At 40.6% G+C, this 19,781-nt stretch overlaps 1 protein-coding gene across 2 annotated transcripts in view; it reads left to right on the top strand.

Annotated features, from left to right (window-relative positions):
• Positions 1-19,781, top strand: part of LOC147141014 (low-density lipoprotein receptor-related protein 8-like) — a 58,901-nt gene that overhangs the window by 24,837 nt on the left and 14,283 nt on the right. For both annotated transcript variants that reach the window (XM_086042754.1, XM_086042753.1), the window contains exons 4-9: positions 1,885-2,010; positions 6,924-7,310; positions 11,878-12,000; positions 12,185-12,307; positions 16,749-16,868; positions 17,209-17,334. In XM_086042754.1, coding sequence (XP_085898880.1) covers positions 1,885-2,010; positions 6,924-7,310; positions 11,878-12,000; positions 12,185-12,307; positions 16,749-16,868; positions 17,209-17,334 — 1,005 coding nt within the window. The remainder of the gene's footprint in view (positions 1-1,884; positions 2,011-6,923; positions 7,311-11,877; positions 12,001-12,184; positions 12,308-16,748; positions 16,869-17,208; positions 17,335-19,781) is intronic.

Here is a 19,781-nt window from a genome sequence, read left to right as displayed (position 1 = left end):
TCGCCTGCTGCGTGCCCTTCCCTTACCTCGTTTTATTGTTTTCTGTCAGGCCATGTTTGGTTGAACATCAGTTGGATTCATCTCGACAGCAAGTCATTACTCAAAGACTCAGACTCTGTGTAGCTCATCAGAAATAGCCCCCCGTCCCCCACACACACCGCCTGCCTGTCTTTCTTTGCAGACATTGCTCCTTATAATCAGTCACTTTGATTGCTTGGTCATTCCTGTCTTTTGGCTTGTGTCTCGATTGCTCACTTCTTATTCAGCAGTAGACGCATTGGACAATACTGTAGTCAACTTTATTCAAGTTCAATTTTAATGGTTAGTTTTAAGGAGCATCAACAAATAGGTTTAAGAAAACAACTCGCAGTGGGGAATGGAATTTATATACTGTATGATACAAAATAGTTCTTGCTCATGACATACAGCACTCACATGATTTATTTTTTGCCTAAACATCCATCTGAAGATTTTTTTTTTTGTATTGATTATCCTGTTTAGGGTCCCTGGGAAACAGCTGACGTGTCCAATCACAGACTTATAAATAATGGACTAACATGAAGCCAGAGGGCAGCCATCTTACGTTGCCACCGTTGCTGACGCCTTCAGTTTGGTTTTCGCTGAAAACTGTTATCAGTGCGTGTTTTACGTGAGGATCCCCGTATGAAGTAATGAAAGACTCCCAGAGAACGAACTCCAATGGTTAGATCGATCATTCAGAGTATATTATTTCAGGATTGCGAATCATACTTACAGAGGTCAAGCCGCTATCCCACTTAGCGGCAAACAATTACGAGTGTTTTCGAAGGCAGCGAATGTTGCGTTCACGTCAGAGTTTGTCAGGGTTCTTTCAATGACGCAAATGTTCACAAAACCTTCGGCAGATGTTTTGTGATGAGTAACAAGCAAAAATATGTGATTTCATCGTGTTCATTTATGGAATTTGTCTGTAAAGTACCAAACTGGCCTAAGGCAAGCACGCCATCGTTAATCTGGAACTCTGAGAGCTATTTAGAAGCACTGCAGTGACCAGTGTTTTTTTTTGTTTTTTTTTCTTGCGGTGTCAAGGCTTGGCTGCGTCAGCCATTCTCACCACTTGCTACTTGCTCTCCCTAGGCACCAGCTGCTTCTCTGGCCGGCCAAGCCCATCTCACTGCTGTCACCTCTTGGGCCTATAGCGTTGCAAATACTTAAAATGTGCACTTCTAATTTAGCTTGTTCAGTTCCATTTCATGTTCACATGAAGAACATTTGGATTTCAATTCAAGTTCTTCTTTTTCCCGCAAATAGAATTATTCATCACGAGTAGTCTATTTGACAAGGCAATCCTGAAACATATTGGAAAATGAAGAATGAAATGAACTCGTCATTCCACACGAGAGAAAACAGCTTTTTTTTTTGTTATACTTTGAACTCTCACTGAATGCTAAGACCTACATATGAAACGCTAGCAAGAACACCTTGATAAACAACTTTAAAAAATATGATGTGAAATGATCATAGATCCATGGGCTGAACATTTGATTTCGTTGTGGGCATCTGAAGGCTGCACTGTTAGCAAAGATCTATCATTAACAACACGCTTCATAATAAACACTGTAATCTGGATCAAACCCACCCGCTGCCAACTAGAACAGATTGGCATGGAAAGGAGGAGGGCGCCGAGTTGTCCTTTTGATTCGCGGCCAATTGTGCGCTTCCTCCTCCAAAACATTCACTTTTGGTTGCATTGTAGTTTTAGCTACATCAGGAAGGCCATTCCGGACGTTTACTGTCCTGTGATGTTTTATATATTGTCTTTGTATCCATGGTGCTAAAAGAAAAAAAAGAAAGAAAAGAAAAACACTAAGTAATTGTCTTATCGCTTTCATCTCTTGCCCACAGGCAAGCAGACTTGCCCGCCAGAGAAATTCGACTGTGGGGGATCCAATAAGTGTGTCTCATTGTCGTGGAGATGTGACGGCGAGAGGGATTGTGAGAACGGGGCGGATGAGGAGGACTGCGCATCTGGTGAGTTAATCACTTTTTAAAGATTGAATTAGTTAAGTCATTTTCTTATCATGCACAAACCATATGTATCCTGTTTTTTTTTTGTAAGTATAAATTCTTGCTACTCTTGTTGTGGCATTGTCAGATTTGCTGAATTTCACAAGCCCTGCCTCTTCATCTAGGGTAGGGCTGAACAATTAATCAGTTTCAAATCGACATTGCAATGTCGTAAATTGCAATTTTCAAATTGCAAAGGCTGCAATTTGGGAAAAAAAACAACTTCTCTTCAGACACTTACTGACACTGACTTATGTTTACGCCACACTTGTTTGGTAGAATTTTTAAACTGTGAAGTGGTCAAAGTGAATGCTTAAAAGTCTGCAAGTCAAAGTGTTTAGTAAGTCAACAAGAACTGGACATTTTAAAGCGGGAGTCAACCCAAACATATTTTTTTCACGAATATGTTCCCAGCAGGCCCACTTGTTGAAACATGGCTTTCTGATTAATTTTGCGTTTGTGGAATATAAGTTAAGCAGCAAAATGCACTCGTTTTTAGCCATCTCTGGGGGCGGCCATTTTGTCTTCTGTCGACTGAAAATGACATCACAACTGGTCACAACGACCAATCACGGCTGACCTGTTTTCTGAATCTGAGCCGTGATTGGTCGTTGTGATGTCATTTTCAGTCGACAGAAGACAAAATGGCCGCCCCCAGAGATGGCTAAAAACAAGTGGATTAACACTTATTCCACAAACACAATATTTATCAGAATGCCCTGTTTTAACTAGTGGGCTTGCATAGAACATACTCTTGAAAAAAAGTTGACTTCCGCTTTAATAAAAATTGTGCGTCCGTTATTCATCATCCGTCTGCACCGTGGGTACCCGTCCATCGTCCATCATTCGCCTTTTTTTCCGGGGGCGAAAAAATAGCACCCGTCTATAGGCCGATCCGCCTCTAATGTTAAACCGCCGTCCGGCGGTGAGTCTGGCTAACTCAAATTGACGTATATAAAATTTCTTTCATATAAATTCATAGTTCATCTGCCTTTCATTTTCCATGATCTTAACCTATAAGACCAAAGCATTTATGTATAATATATCTGATATCTTTATGGTAATTCAGATTAAATTATTGCTTGTGTTTGTTAAAAACACACGAGAGGGTGGTCATTTGTGATGGGTACCTGTAGGCTGTGGGCTTTCTGTTCAGTTTGAGGGCTTGTGTCAGTGTTATTGCAATTCAAACCAGGAGTCTTGTGCGGGGGCCATCGGAGCCGTGATTCATGACATCGCCGACTAACCAGCCAATGAGACGATTCCGTCATTAGCCTGCTCCACCCCCCTCGCGTCCCTGCAGGGACCTTCCTTGGCCTACTTCTAAGGCACCGTGAAGAATCAACCTCTCCCGCATGCCTCTTCACGTCAAGAGAACGAGATTGAGGCTGTTGGGGGTGTGGTGTTGAGACTTTGAAGATCCTGCAAAATGGCATCATGTGGCAGGAAAATACACATTGGGAGTAAAACACGGGGGAAAAAAACATATTATCCTACATGATGTAGGTATTTGCTTTCTAAGTGGAATGTTTGTGCTTGTGTGGGTGTTCATATCGAGCAATTTGTGTCTGGAGTACAATATATATTTTTTAGAAATTGAGCTTATCAACGAGACCTAAAAAAAACCCCACTAATTGTACAAGAGTATCTTACTGAATTCTCATTCTTATTACGCTAACATCAGACTCAGAGCCTGAATGTTATACCACACACACACACACACACACACACACACACACACACACACACACTCACACACCAGAGGAAGAAATAATTGACTTTAGCGCTAATTCCTTCTTAGCTTGATGGCTTTTGCTGCATTTTCCATTGAGAATGCTTCTGTGTAAATCATTTTTTCCTCTTCTGACATCACTCTTAATGTTACAGCTTCAGCTTCACTTCACATTGCTGTCACTCACTCAATCGCAACAACAACCTTACTTGGACTGAAGATTTCAATCATTCCAATGGCCTATTTGGGGAGTTGTCCAAAATGTTTCCATGTACTGTATTATAATTGCTGCTGATTGAGGGTGTCAGATGATTCACATTTACAGTCTTGAAGTGAGGTGAGGCAGGAGTCCTGAAATGACCAACTGGTCTGGGTTTGTGTGTCATTTGGCTTATTTCAACTCTGGACGATTCACAGTTTGTGTTTGAGTTTCCAATGAGAAGAGAAGATGAATTGATATTCGTTTTTAAAATCATACAACTACATGTGACCACTTGTTACACTGCTTGAAACTGAAACGGAAGATTTTCGGCTCAGTTTGACAAGTTTCATTTTCCATCCATCCCGTCATTTTCTGTAGCACTTATTCGGGTCACAAAAAACTGCAGCCTATCCCGAGTTGACTTTAGCCAAGACACCCTGGACTGGTTGCCGGTTACTTGCAGGGCACATGTATGAGAAATCTGGAGTATAAATGGGAGTTCCCTGACATACTAAACTCACTATTCCATGTCATCTTTCTAATTGCCTTTCATCAAATTATCTTGCATGGATGTCATAAGGATTTATTTTTGTCACGATCACCAGAACCGTACCTTATACATCCAGTACTCTCACTAAGGATTTTGAATCAGTGTGTCCTCCATCACACCCTTCTGCTGTTGGCCAAGTTTGAATAACTGTCAGTGCCTGAATAAGAGAGGGGGAAAAAACAGCCTGTAGCCAATCCACCCTAATTTAATTTCATGAATTTACATGACAACTCACTCGAGTTAAGTTTATTCTTAGTGCTTTTTTCATGTGTACTTGGCCTTAATCCTTCTAGCTGTGAGCAAAGTATTCCACTCTTTTTTTTTTTTTTTTTTCTCAAGTACTTTTTTTGCTTGTGTTTAGCCAAAGTTCTTGTGTATACAGATTACACAGCCAACTTGAGCGAGCCCCGGCACTCTTGAAAAGAACTTTACTAATACCATTGCCTGTTGTAGATTTAAAAGAATGAATTGCATGAAAGCATTCCGCTAATTGAGTCATCCACGTGCTGAATTATGCATCAGCTAAAATCGAGCCATTCTATGTAGCAAGTTTCCGTGATCAACATTTTGTTAGCGAGCAGCAGCTCTGCAAGAATGTCTTGTCTGCCAGAATCTAGTTAATCAGAATAATCTGGAAGTTTTGCTACATTCATATAGACCGCCGTTACGGCATTATTCTGCTCAATACGACACTGACACGGAAACAGGAGATTCAAAAAGGGACATTCAAAGAAAGATTCCAAAATGTGTACACCACTACACACTACAACCAATTATCAACCTAGTGTATGATGTTCTTTCATCAAGTCTAATCCACTTGACAGCCTCCATTAATCCCACAAGAGAATTGATCAAATAAAGGATTTTCACAACACAACACTTTGAAAGGATTATAGAAGTCACTTTGACTTCTGTCATGCCCGTGTTGGACAGGTTTTCTCTGCACAGGTGTGTGAGGCCTCACATCAAAGGTCACCTACTTAGTTGTTTCCCAGGAGATGTGCTGTGACCCGGCTGAACCAACAGAAAATGTTTTCTTGATGGTCCAGAATGTGGGACAATAGATGTTCACACAATTATAAACTACCGATTATAATCAATGTAGACTAAGGTGATCTAGTGAGCAGTAACGGGTCAAAATGTACGAATAAAGTTTGTTATTGAAGCACTGGTATAATCCAAAGGGAAGATTGATACTATTTTCAATGCCGTGTGCGTGGCCTGGCTTGGCATGGCTGTGGCCGGAATGAATCTTTGCTTTCAGACCATAGTGAACAGTCCAAATTGTTGCCTCGGTCCAGGGTGTTATGGACGTTCAGATAAAAAAAATCTGTTCTTCTCAGAAATGGTGGTGCGCCCCAGGCTGCGGATGGTGACCCATATTGATAGTCAATTTTTTTTCCCTATAAAATCAATCACCAGATTCGACCTGTTTTCAATATTGCACATATAATGCAGTCGGCCAATTTTTGTGGTCGACTCAGCCGATGTAGCCGATTTTTAGCTTACTATATTTTGTTGTTTATATCCTCACCCCCAAAATCATTTCATAGTTCTGTCTACATATCCAATTCCTGTGCTAAATATGAAGATGATTCACACAATGACGCGCGGTGACGCTAATGACTGGTGAGGCTCTCACTCCTCTGCAGTCAGATATAAAAATTTGAACCCAAAATAGAAGATTGGCCTATATTTACATTTTTATCTTGATTAAAACATTTGTTTTCAAAGCTGTTAATTATGCTTCAAATTATTCCCATGCTGATTTGATAGCAAGAAAAGCAAATCAACATATGGTTAAATTATTATTATTTTTATTTTTCAAATTCAGCTGTTCCATTATGAAATCATTGACATTATTGAATTGAAAAAAGAAAAACAATCATTTTTATTTTGGGGGGATTTTTTACTCTTCTCAAACAGGGGAGGGGACAGGACGGCGCTGGCTGCCCTGACCGCACGTCCCTGGATTCACATTTTGAAGGCCAAATAAGCACAATGATTTCATATCTAATGGTCGTGTTCAGATCTGATATTATACAAGTTCCAGTTTCATGCTGATTTGGTCAAAATAACAACGCTGAGTGTTGTAGTGGTGACCATGTTCCTGTCTAAACTGAAGTGGATGGCAAAACACTATTGTCCTAAATGGGACCTAATTATGTAGAAAATTGCATCCACCTTTCGTACTATTCTATGATGATTCTCAGGCCAAGTGTTTCTATGAGATGCCGTGTATGTCAAAAATAACATTTACCCTTATGCACTTCATATCTGTCTGCAGCCTCACAAAAATATCAATTGTTGATCAAGGGAGACCAAACCCGCTTCTTGACTGAATTTTTTTTTTTTTTAATGTTCTGTTTTTGTTCTTTCTGTTGACCCACCAGATGCCAAAGCCTGCCCCGCTGGCGAGTTCATGTGTGCCAACCGTAAGTGCTTGGCTGTTGTCCACGTGTGCGACGGTGACGATGACTGCGGCGACGGTAGCGATGAGCTCAAGTGTACTTCACCTCTCACCTGCGGGCCCAACCATCTCCGCTGCAACAATTCGGAGTGTGTGCCGATAATGTGGAGCTGCGACGGCGATCCCGACTGCGCAGATAGCTCGGACGAGGGGCCTGAGCGCTGCGGCAGCGACGGCGTTCATCTGGCTAACCACAGGGCCAACTGCACCGGCGAGGAGTTCCATTGTGCCAATGGGGAGTGTGTGCGGCTAAGCTGGAAATGTGATGGCCATCCTGACTGCAAGGACAAGTCGGACGAGTTTGACTGCCGTGAGTTTCTCTTTTCAGTATTTAATACTCACTGTCTGCCATGTTGTCAAAGTGGCCCTCTCGCCACTTCCTGCTCATACTCAATGTCCACTTATGGTAATTAGGTAATTAGCTACATCGGATGCAGAAGTGGCAAAAGTATTCAATCACTTAATGTAAGTAGGAGTGTAGATACTTCTCGGATAAATTCTCTGGTAAAAGTACTGATTCAGCTCCTGTACTTAAGTAAAAGTCAAGTATAAAAGTAAAATGTAAATGAGTTTTTACTTTCACATAGGGGTGGGCGATATGACGATATTAGATCGTTAAGCGGTTTAACGTGTTCACGATCTCATAAAGCCGAAATATCGTTTGATCGTCTACATGGCACATTCTATACAGTTTAGCTCTATGGTGGCGCAAAGCCGCTGACGCGTACACCCGACCAATCACAGCACGCACACTGCACCGTACGTGACACTCCCCGCCTCCCTGTTTGTTTGTATAGCGGGAAGCTATAGCGGAAAGTCACCACGAAGCAGAGTTGGTCACGAAAAGAAACTCCACATCCACAGTGTCGATTTGGTTTGGCTTTTCCTCGGAGGAGAATGCGCAAACCAGTTATTTGCAAAGTTACTCGGTTCAGACGTCAGCGCCGACAGCCAAATCAAACGGAGACCAGACACATGGTAGCCAGAGGCAGCCGCTAGCTCCAAGCTAAGGCAACCCACGGTAACACAGTCATTTAACAAGAGCGCTCCATATGAAAAAACAAGCAAGCAGTTTAAAGAAGTAACTGAGGCAGTGACTTATTACCTTGCTGAAGACATGATTGCCATTAAAACAGTGGAAAACGAGGGCTTAAAATACTCTTCAAAGTACTAGACCTGCGTTACGAGCTGTCTTTTTATGTTTACATTATGTTACCTTTTATGTTTACATTCACTGCACATCTTGATAAAAATTGTCACTATTCAAATTAAAACCTGTTCAGAAAGCTTAGCTGGCTTAAAATGTCCTTTTTTTTTCTTTTAGAGTTTTATATACATTTTAAATATGTTTTATGTTTAACATGAGGAAAATGGTCAGAAATGTGCAAATTAGTCTTAAAGGAAAGATGTAAAAAAAGAATCATGATAAAATTATGATCGTGATTTTATTCTTTAAAAAATCGTGATATGATCTTTTTGCCATATCGCCCACTCCTACTTTCACATTTTGATAATTTGAAAAAAAAAACTGAATACAAAATAATTTGTTACTTGTTACTATGACATGTTACTTGTCACATTGTTGAAGAGCTAGCTTCCATTAGCCCAAATTTTATGCTGTCAAAATAACGTTTCCACAGCAGTGCCAATGTTTTTAACTGAATCACAAAACATGCTCAATTAGTTAATGATAACAACTGAAAAAATACACCTTGTATGTGTTGTGTTTAGATGGAGAATTTTTGAATACCAGAAGCTAGTCGTTTTTAGGCTGGCACAAGACAAAGCATTCGCCACGAATCATTCGTTTAGCTGATATCAATCGATTTTCTTAAAGTAAGGCCACGGATGGGTGATATGTGTCTTGCTTGTCCGAATCTTGCTGTCATGGGTCAGCCCCCCTGGTTCATTTTCCTTTATGTTGCTGTTGTTTCTGTTTTTTTCTGTCCCCAAGACCTCAATCAGTCAAAAATCAATCAATCAAGATCTCAACCGTGGCTGACTTTACCTTCTGTATTTATGTCTTTTTTTTGTCGCGTTGTCATCTGCAGAGGGTGAGCCTATTTTGGCAAAGTAAAAGGTTTAAAGGGTTACCCAACCATTTCAAATGTGGGGAGTAAAACTAAAAAGTCAATACAGCTCAATGCTAATAAAGTGAAGTATGTACAGATACTTAAAAAATTAACACAGTGTTTTAGTTGTTTCTTCCTACCACTGACATTATATAATCCAATGAATAATGGGGAATGAAAATGAACTTCTAATGCAATCTAATGAGCACCATCATCATGACAAAATGCTCAGTTTTGATTTCTACTGTTAACATTGTGCTAATTATTATTACTTATTTTCGTTGGTGTAGACCTATACCACATCTTCTTTTGCTTGCGGCTTAACCCGATTCAAGGGTCGCCACGGCCAATCCTAATCTTTTACATCCCTCGCCGTTCTCTGCATCGTCTGCTCTAACTCCGGCTACTGTATTTGCAAGTCAGATTTACACTGCACAATGCTAATGTGATATTACATAATATGGGTGGCTCATGTATTTTGGTTCTCCTACTGAGCATGAAAATCATGAAAGAAGAAACACATCTGAGTATGATGCGGATTACACACTGGAAGCTACAACCACACAAACAAACATATTGTTCAATGAATACCCCCATTATACATTGTCATTGTTTTATTTGGATCATATTTTACATTTTTATGTGTTTGTAACAGTACCCCCTAACATAATGCAAATTACCCTTAAAAAACATTTTTTTCCCTCTCTGTATTTGTGTATAATATGGTTCCATAACAATGCCCCAAAACTCAAAGAAACGACAATGTAATAATGACAACATCTTGTGGCCATAAAAAGAAAAAATACGCTTAGTGACGTACATGGAAAGCCGACAAATATTTTAACATAAATGCCACACCCTCCCACTTTACTTCGCAAAGAGAAACAATCGTCTCTACAATATGCAAATAGCTAACAACATGCCCTTATGTGCGCATAATAAGTGCCAATGCTAGCGGGCTAATGTGGCTAACCGATCCACGACCATCTGGACCATTATAACTGCAGGATACAAGCACAGATCATGCAATTACTTTTCATCATTAGCTCAGTGCTGAGAACATCAATGAGATAAGTAATAATCAGTTATAGGACAACTAAGCTCTTATTTGGCTGCCCTGGAAACAGGAAATGTCACAACATGAGACAACCACTTCTTTTATTATATCAATTTTACATTATATAAATTTCTATCATTAGACATTAAATATCATGTTGGAATGAAAGTATGCTGGTCCCTTGTACAACACTCTTTTTGATCTGCTATATTTTTTTAAAAATATATTCTTACATTAGTATATTATTAACGGATATTTACGGTAGTTATTTAGTTATTATTATTAGTTGGTGACATGGAAGCTAAACCTTGTGTCCATTAACAATTGCATTGGCACATTTTGGGCAAAAATGCTGTCATAATAGTAAAGCCATGAAGACTAATGTTTTGATGAGGAGGAGGTTTTTTGTTCTTGTGGTAAAATACGGTGGGTCATCGTTCTCATTACAAAAAATGTTATTTTTTGTATAAGCTGCTTAGCATCAGTTCTTTCTCCGCGTCACTGTTTCCTGTGCAACATCCCAATTAGATTTGCGTCCTTCAGTTTTTAAGTGTACCGTGTTGATAAAGAAGCTTCGTTTTTTCAAACTGAGGTAGACATTATGGTATTTTCTTGTGATTATTTATTTATATTATCGTGTTATTTCACTTCATTCGGGTCAAAGTCTAAAAGTCTTTTCTCAGTAACGTGTTTTCCCCTACCATCTGAGGTGTTATTTAGTCATTTAGCACATTTTCTCCTCCTCGGGCAACTAGCTGTGTCCAATAAAGGATGTGTCTGTCTAAATAAATCCAGTGTGAAGATGGGGACATTGTGATAAAGCTGATTTTCTTAATATCTGGCCTAGGTCGAGGGGAGGCCTGAAGCTCTTGTTGCACTGTGGTTGGGTGTGAAGCTGAGATAGTCTCGCATGTCATTAGGGTGATGTGTGACACGCACATCTAGTCTACTAGTTTGGTGTCATGTGAGCGGTGTGTAGAAGAGGTCTGGGGAATTGCTTTTCTCTAGAGGTCACTCGTGAATTTCTTATTTTCGCTACCTGTCCAATCTTCCTTCAGAAGGATGATAATGCATTCAAATAAATTTTTTCAGTTTGCACCGCCCGATCGGCGGAAGAAAGTTGACCTGCTTTGATTCCTAATGGCCAATTATTTTTACTGCCAGGTGACTGGTGATTTTGGAGTCTGTAATAGTCAACATTCAGACACGAAAAACCCCACATTGGTCTGAATCTGTGCAGAGACAGGTTAGACCTTGTGTACGTATTTTCATAAATGTGCGTAAACAGGCACAATCTAGTGGATTGAAAAAGGGCATTTTGCGCCATTGTGGGCATGAATTTAGCCATCTTGTTTCAGTGCCAATCGAAGCAGCTCCTCTCATTCTCTTTAAATGCAGGAATGCGAGAGGTGCAATAGTCCTTGACATGGCAGGGCAAAGAGCTGATGATGAATAATGAATCTGTCTGCCTGTGCCCCGATTAAATTCACCCAAATCGTGTTAGGCTACCTGAACCAAAACTCTTTCCTGTTTCCAGCAGGTGTAAATTTTAGACAAATCTCTGCCGCCAAAATGTCAGATGCGCTGCGCGCATGTCATAGGACAGACCCAACAAACTTTACTTCATGTTTTGAAATCTCTTTTTTGTGGTAATAAAGAAGAAAATGGTTTCGCTTTGAATTCGACCCCTTGATGTTTTGTCCCTCTTGAAAGGTTCAACTGCTGTGTGTGTTTTTTTCTGCGCACAGCCCTGCTGACTTGCCGTCCCGATGAGTTCCAGTGCGGTGATGGTTCTTGCATCCACGGCACCAAGCAGTGTAATAAGGTCAACGACTGCCCCGATCACAGCGATGAATCCGGCTGCGTCAACGGTGGGTTCTCTTTTATTTTCTCTCTATGTCTCCGTCTGTTTGCAGTCGTTTATATGCAGGGCCCGTTTTGAATGCACCTGGCTATTTGTTCGCTATTACCCCTGAGTGCTTTGGCGGTTTTTCAAGTCCGGTGCGAGCGAATTCTCACACAATGTTTGCCTTCTGTTTTGCTTCTATGCTGCAGCCACAAAATGCGAGGGCCCCCTGAAGTTCTTGTGCAAGAACGGCGAGTGCATTGATAGTTCCAAAGTGTGTGACTCTGTCAAGGACTGCAAGGACAGATCAGATGAGCCCAAGAAAGAGTGTGGTAAGAGGAGGCTTTCTTCCAGCTTTCTATTTTGTAGTTGCTGCTACATACACATTCAATTAACGTTCCAGCATCCCCATTTTAACAGTCAGAGTATGTGATGATTATTTGTCAGTTGGCTTTGAGTCTTTGAGTCCATCAGTTTCTCTATGACTGTTCAAATTTATGAAAAGGTGGCGGTGGCCTGTCGTGACACTCTAAGCCTTAACTTATTCACTGCCAGACATTTTCAGACCCTCTTTTACCCTAATGTTTGAAAACCAAAAAATTGAAAAAAAACAAACAAATTCCTGGGATTGAATGGCTGGACTGTGAAAAAAACAGAGGTGGGTAATCCAGGTCCAGAAAGTAAAAACCCTGCCACAGTTAGGTTTTAGCCACAGGTGCGTCTACTCAACCGGCAGGTAAACGAGCTCAGTTGATTAGAAGCACCTGTGGCTAAAGTCAAACTGTGGCAGGGTTTTTACTTTCTGGACCTGGATTACCCACCCCTGGAGAAGACAAATAAATATGTCTATGGCAGTGAATGAGTTAAGCAAATTTAGATACTGAAAACTATTTATCCACGTGGGGAAATTAAGGGAAACGTTCTAATCAGCAAGTAAGTACATAATGAACAACAACGGAGCATAGTCAGCATTTGGTGGTCTTTCTTCCTTAGCATAAAACGGATTAACCTTACAGTTTGTTCCAATAGAAAGTGTGCCATGGAACCAGCATTATAATAGTTTTAGAATTTTTGTTACGGTTAGTTTTTGTTTCATTTTGAGTCTTTTAAAAATTGTTTTCAATATATATATATATATATATATATATATATATATATATATATGATGGTTCTATATACCGGTATGTATATTTCATTCGACCGTGCTGTAATGCCGAAATAAATAGATTTGAAATCAACCCCAAAGGCTAATGTATTTAATGAATTGACAAAGACAAAAAACACAGGACATTTTTGCTTTCGTTTTTTTCATTTAATTTTTGTTTTTTGAATTTTTTTATTTCGTGAGTGAATTTTTTTTTTTTTTTTTCAATTTTATTTTTATCTATTTCATTCGTTTTCGTTCACTAAAATAACCTTGAATGGAACAGATGCTCAAGTTTTCCCCAAAAATTGACACAAGCAAATCTGAACTGTGAACTTATGCAACCAATTTGTTCATGTCTGTGAGCAAAATTTTATCAGCCTTGTACATTCTCAAAGAGCATTTACACATTTATTGTAAACAAATTCAAGCAGGTTATGTAGAATCGTCTGTTTCAACTGACTACAGCTACATCCCTCCTGTTACCTCAAAGACTTCAGAGGCACACTCCAATTAGAAGACGCCTCGCTGATCTGCTTGAGTCTGCTTGTTCTAATTACTTTCAACGTGAACGCAAAAGTCTTGTGTGTTGTGTGATAATCCCCCGTGTCCTACATCCTGTTTGCTGTCTCTACTTGACATGATCTCTTCATCACGACCAGTCAGTAGACAAAAGTCATATTTTTACCTCATCTCTTTCACCCCAAATTTGAACCCGCCATTATTCTATGGAATAAAATCACATTGGGGAAGGAATGCTAAAGTGCGCCCGGGAAGCTAATTATCAATTACCGTCTCTCTTCCTTGTCTTCCTGTGACCTTGTATTTCCCTCCCATTGTCCTTCATCAACGTTTTGTTCACGGCTTGTTAAAAAGCGTCGACACACTCGCGCACACGGTTCTCTTATTGCTGTGTCCTCTCAACCATTCATTTCCAAGATGCTCTTCCAACCGCGCACAGAAACACTCAGACGCTACAATACCGCACTGAAACACTTGTGACAAAAGTGTGTCTGCTTTTACAGCGTCCAACTTCCATCAGGGAGAATGGATGCCAGGCTTTGCTCTCTGCATCCCAGCATGTAGTTTCCCAGCTCATTAGAAATAATGGCGTATAGTAGTGCAGACTCATTATTAGCACGCCGGTCGACTGTTAACGCTGCACTCTCAATTCATGCTTTTGCTGGGAGAAACTCTTAAAAATGTCCACTTGGTAATGGGTTGTCATGGCGAAAAAGAGCTGGCGGCGTCGTCGGGAGAATGCAGAGGATGTTGGCGCAGGGCAATGGAAAAGTCACCTGTAAATCACGGCTGTGCTTGATGGAATTTCTTGGAAAAAATATATTGCCCGCTCCGTTGCACTCTGCAACTCTTTAAGTAACTCAGGCCAGGAGCAAGAAAGAGCAATTGCCGATCACTGAAAATGCTGTCAATGAGCTCTTTTTGTCTTTCTCTTCATTCTGAAGTGTCGTGAAGGAGACCCTGAGTGCTGTCACTCATCCAACTGAAAAAGGCTGGCTGGGAATTTAATGCCGATTGCTGATCTGCTCTATGTCTCCTAGCAGTGCATAAGTAGAGTACTCGTAGATTGATTTTCTCAGAGTGCTTTCATTCCATTTTTTTTTTGTACCAACTGGCTACATGGACAGGATTTTTCTCAAATAAAGCAGATTAGGTTAGGATGGGGTGCTTTGTTTATATGTTGTTTTATGTTGGCTTGTTTTAATGCTTAATGTTGGCTACTAAGAGATTTTCAAATGTGGATTCAAGACAAGATGGGTACGAAAGCAAAATACACATCTGTGCTCTGGGGAAAATGGTCATTTGGTGTGTGCTTTAAGGGAAATCAACATTATGGTTCCGAAATATGCAGGGCCAATACATTTATTACATCAATACCTAATGTGAAATTCAGGCCACTTCATCGGTAATTAATTACTGAAATGTTTGTTTAATTTTTCTGTCATGGTAGACATAATAGTATGCATAGGCTATGCATGCTGAATTGATATTTTAATGCTGAAAGATGGTACCGGGAACTTATTGTAATGCATGAATTTTAAAAATTTGGGGGATAAACTATAACATTATATAGCAGTATATATGACACCTTTTGGAGTTTTGATTGACACTGATATCTGATAGCTATCAATCAAAGATGTTTAAATTTGATATCAAATGTGTTTGTCAGTGGTATGTACACAACTCCACTACATCAGACTGAATCTACTTCCCGTTTGGTTTCCTTATTTTTGACAAGATGGATTTGTCGATCTTGTTTTGGATCTCATTCGATCGCACCGGCGTACCTAATGTAGTGTCTACTAATTGATTGAAATAAACATACAGGTGAAGCTCAGAATATATTGCGGACCTTGCAACAGAAGCTTGATTCTCAGTGCTGCTCTTTGCAGCAAAATGGATCCAAAGGTGCTTGTAAATTCATTAAAGTGTAACTGAGTTGGACAAAGTTACTCTGTATATAGACTCTGTGTTGAATGAAGCCCTGCTTTCGATGGCAGCCTGAGTAGGTAACAAATAAAGAGCACCGGCAAATGTATTAAATAAGGGTGGTGTGGGCAGTGTTAAATATTCATGGTCTCATTTTTGGGAGTGTTGTTTCTTCAGTAGATGAATCCATTTTCTCTTTAGCACCCCTGCGCAGTTGTCAGTCGTTCATTTTGCAGGCGTGCACATTTGTTTGCGAAAAGCCTGACTCCGCTTCGGAGGGATTTTTACGAGTAGCTTTTTCATCTGGTCTGCTTTCGTTGCTTTCTTGTCTTGATCCAACTATTTACTGATCGCTTAAAGATAAACTGTGGTTTTGAAAGGATTGGATTCACTTCAATCAAATAGTAAAAAGAAATATATAGTGAAAGAATGGTGTGTAATTTTGTTACAATTGGCTGTTAATGACTGCTGTGAGAAATGTAATTCATCAGCAAAAATAGTGGTGGCCTAAGACTTCTGTACAGTATTGTAATCCAGTGAAAGTTGGTCGAGGTTTGTAGACGGAAACGCAAATGGAAGCCGGTTTAAAATGATAGGCGGAGCGGTCTATAGGCGATTACTATTTGTTCAAAAAGGCGGATAAATGGACGGCGGAAGGGTACCCCGGCTGCAGGCAGATTACGAAAAACGGACCGGAAAATGTTAGTAAAATGCCCAGCTCTGGTTAAAGTAAATAACACAGAATCCTATGAGTTAGTAACAGGACATCAATTCCGTCAGATCCCACTTCCCATCTTTGCTTCTTCAATTTCATGAGACTGAATTCAAGCAGCACATCAGGTCTCCAGCTCTGTCTCGCTCCCTAACTGGCATCTCAGTATCCCTGCTCACAGCCCTCGTCGTCAGTGCAGGAACCGATCAGTGATAATGAGTCTCTTTGATTCGCTGAGAGAATCTGATGTGGATGTGGGGGGGAAAAAAAAAAGGATAGAATTGGAGCCGGCAGTACAAGACCGGATAACATGACATTGTGTGAAGATGAGATTCCATCTGTTCGTACATCTTTACCCAACATAGATGTCTCTTTTTGCTGCACCAATTGATACTCCTTTTATCTGAATCCATTGCCTGTATCTCCCTATCTTGTTTCTGATTGTCCGCGTTCTTTGTTTTGCAAGGTCTTAACGAATGTATGATCAACAACGGCGGCTGCTCTCACGTCTGCATGGACCGACCCATTGGCTTTGAGTGTCAGTGCCCCGCCGGCTACCAGCTACTGGACAAGAAGACTTGTGGAGGTATTCTGACACAGTCTGGGGGACTAACCGAGCAGCTCTTTGTCTGTTGTTTGTCCATCATGTCATTCTCATACACTTTAGCCCCGCCCTCCAAACACTGACGTTTGAACGAGTAGATTAGAGTAGTTGAGATAGAACACCGAGGATGTCTTCTTTCCATCAGTTATAACACCAGATCATCACCCGATATAGCTCTTGTCTTTCGGAAATGTATTACTTGACTTCGACTTGAGTCATGCACTCATCTGGTGCCGTTCCTGAGGGTGAATCAATCACTTGCTCTCTCTACCTGACTGTCCTGCAGTTGATTGATAACATGTCGTTCCTCTCCTCCACGCAGACATTGATGAATGCGAGAACCCGGACGCCTGTAGCCAAATCTGCATCAACTACAAGGGGGATTTTAAGTGCGAGTGCTATGAAGGGTACGAGATGGATCCCGTCACAAAGACCTGCAAGGCAGAGGGTGAGTGCTCAATCGAAAAAGAGCGGGTGCTGTCACATGATGGGGTTTATTTACTTGAGGGCTTTTATCGATGAGGCTCATTTCTAACATGACACACCACATGGTTTCTTTCACAAATCCACATGAGGAAGAGCTAAAACTAGCGATTGATCGTTTCTGTTTGTATTGTCGGTAAAAATGCCCAGGCTCAGATATCCAAATTCAAGCGTAAACTAGCACTAGTTTTATAAACAACCCATGTCTATGTGTGCTTTGCTCATTCAGGGTTTAAACAATACAAAACAATACAATACGATACAATTGTGGAATAAGAGTTAATCCACCTGTTTTTAGCCATCTCTGGGGGCGGCCATTTTGTCACTTCTGTCGACTGAAAATGGCTGACATGTTTTCTGAAGCTGAGCCGTGATTGGTCATTACCTTAGCCCTGAGCAGTTGTGATGTCATTTTCATCGATTAAGGTAACGACTAATCATGGCTGACATGTTTTCTGAAGCTGAGCCGTGATTGGTCGTTACCTGAGCCCTGTTGTTCCACAGTGTCAAACATAACAGCAACCAGTCATATGAGGTTTGTGTAATTGCTATGCGCACCGCGTAGGATAAAGTTGCCGTTGGAGCCAGGTCTCAAATTTAAAAAGAAGTAAACAGGTCCACCAGTGACACATTCAGTCATGCTTACTTCGGATTCAGCGTAACAGCACTGTCGGGAAACCTTGCTTAGCCATGCTGAGTGTGAATCACATTTAAGATGTCCTCCAGGGAATTATGCATTTTTGCTGAACTAAGTGGTCTGATGAAAGGCCAATTAATGTGTTTGACCTCCAACTCTGAGCAATATTTAGTAGGGATTATAGATTCCAGATTATGTTTACATATTCCTCCTAAATTGTTTCTTAATTGGCTGGATGTAGTCAAACGCAATGCTGTCACTTACAGTAAGCCCTGCGGCTCTCAAGCTTTTCCTTTCCTCCAATTAAGCTGAACTGATTTTCTTTTTTTCTTTCGTCCAATACAGTATATCGCAGCACCGTGTTCTTATGAGTGTGTAGATTGTGTCTACCTCAATGTACCGCGCATGTGTGTGTTGTCTCTGTGTGACTTCCGGTGCGTTTGCTAACACTTTCTGATGCTGCGGGACAAGTGAATGTCTCGTTGTGTGTCAAGAGCAACAGATGCAGCGGCTCCAAGCTGTTTCCAGTGAAGAGGGACTGCTGTGGTAGTCCTTCAAACCAGCAGGGGATCATTTACTTGTCATTGAAATGGACACTTTTTCAGAACTCCCGTTGAACAGCGGTAGCGAGCAGGAGAATAAAGGAAACATTCTTTAGCGTGATACAACACATCCCTGACACAGTCTGTCTGGAGGAAAACAGTGGCAAGTGAGTCATTAAGGGAAGAATCTCATGTCTGCCTCTGGAGAAAAATGCCGTTCAGTTGCCATCCTATTAACACACAGTGATAAAAGAACGGGTCAGTGAGAAGGTTGCATCCAGTTGCTAGAAAACATTCTGTTCGGACAAGCCGTTTGGCTTTTTCCCGGCTGGCTGGAATGAAAAAAAAAAACAAACAAAAAAAAACACATTGTAAATATGCTGCAAGATCCTGTTCAATTGAGGGTCTAATTAAAATGCAAGCTGGGCGACCTCATCATAAACAGCTGCACTGAAAATAGGCTAGACGCCCGAATTGCGACAAGGACACACTTGGGTGGAGACAATTGTTGCTAATGGCTATGTGCGCTAATGACATAACAAAGCTTCTGCATACAAAGCCTCAATTATATGCAGTGACCACGTGACACCAAAGTACTTTACTTTTTCTCTAAAACACCAAAATACTTTACTTTTTCCCCAAACTGATATGTTCCTTCTTTCTAATACCGATTTTAAGGCATAAAATCATTTATTTCATGCGGCATATCTCAATTTTCGAATTAATTGTAGTTTCCTATTTTGACTTTCTGATTGATTAAACCAATTCATTTGAGATAAGAATAGCTCCACAGTTCTTCTGTAATACCTACCCAGAGGAATTTTTGGAAGACAGAGAAAATATTATCAACGTTTGGCCTAACGGAATGCAGTAAGGTGGAAAAAAAATAAAACAAGTGTGAATGTTTAAAGGTGTTGTGATTTTCTGGGCCACAAAACACCAATGGAGCTTCAAGGCTCCAGCCATCACTGGTTTGGTTATCGCACTTGAAAGACTGTTTTTTGAATTTGGAAGGATCACAGTTTGAGTAGAAACCATTGTTGTTGTTGATAAGATTCACAATGCAGAAACAAGAAACTGTGGGGGGGGGAAAGATACTGTATAATTGTGCCTTTGAAACTAAAACACAAATATCAGTTCCAGCTATAGTACATGTTTTATTCATCGTGTGGATATTTCTGCGCACGCTTACATTGTTTGCCTTTTCTTCCCTTGCTGCAGCAAACAAATCAT

This window comes from Filicampus tigris, chromosome 10 (assembly GCF_054856515.1).
Source record: "Filicampus tigris isolate MCC_2025a chromosome 10, RoL_Ftig_1.0, whole genome shotgun sequence".
Taxonomy (NCBI): domain Eukaryota; kingdom Metazoa; phylum Chordata; class Actinopteri; order Syngnathiformes; family Syngnathidae; genus Filicampus; species Filicampus tigris.
Note: the sequence above shows the minus strand (reverse complement) of the source record. Positions and strands in the feature narration are given on the sequence as shown.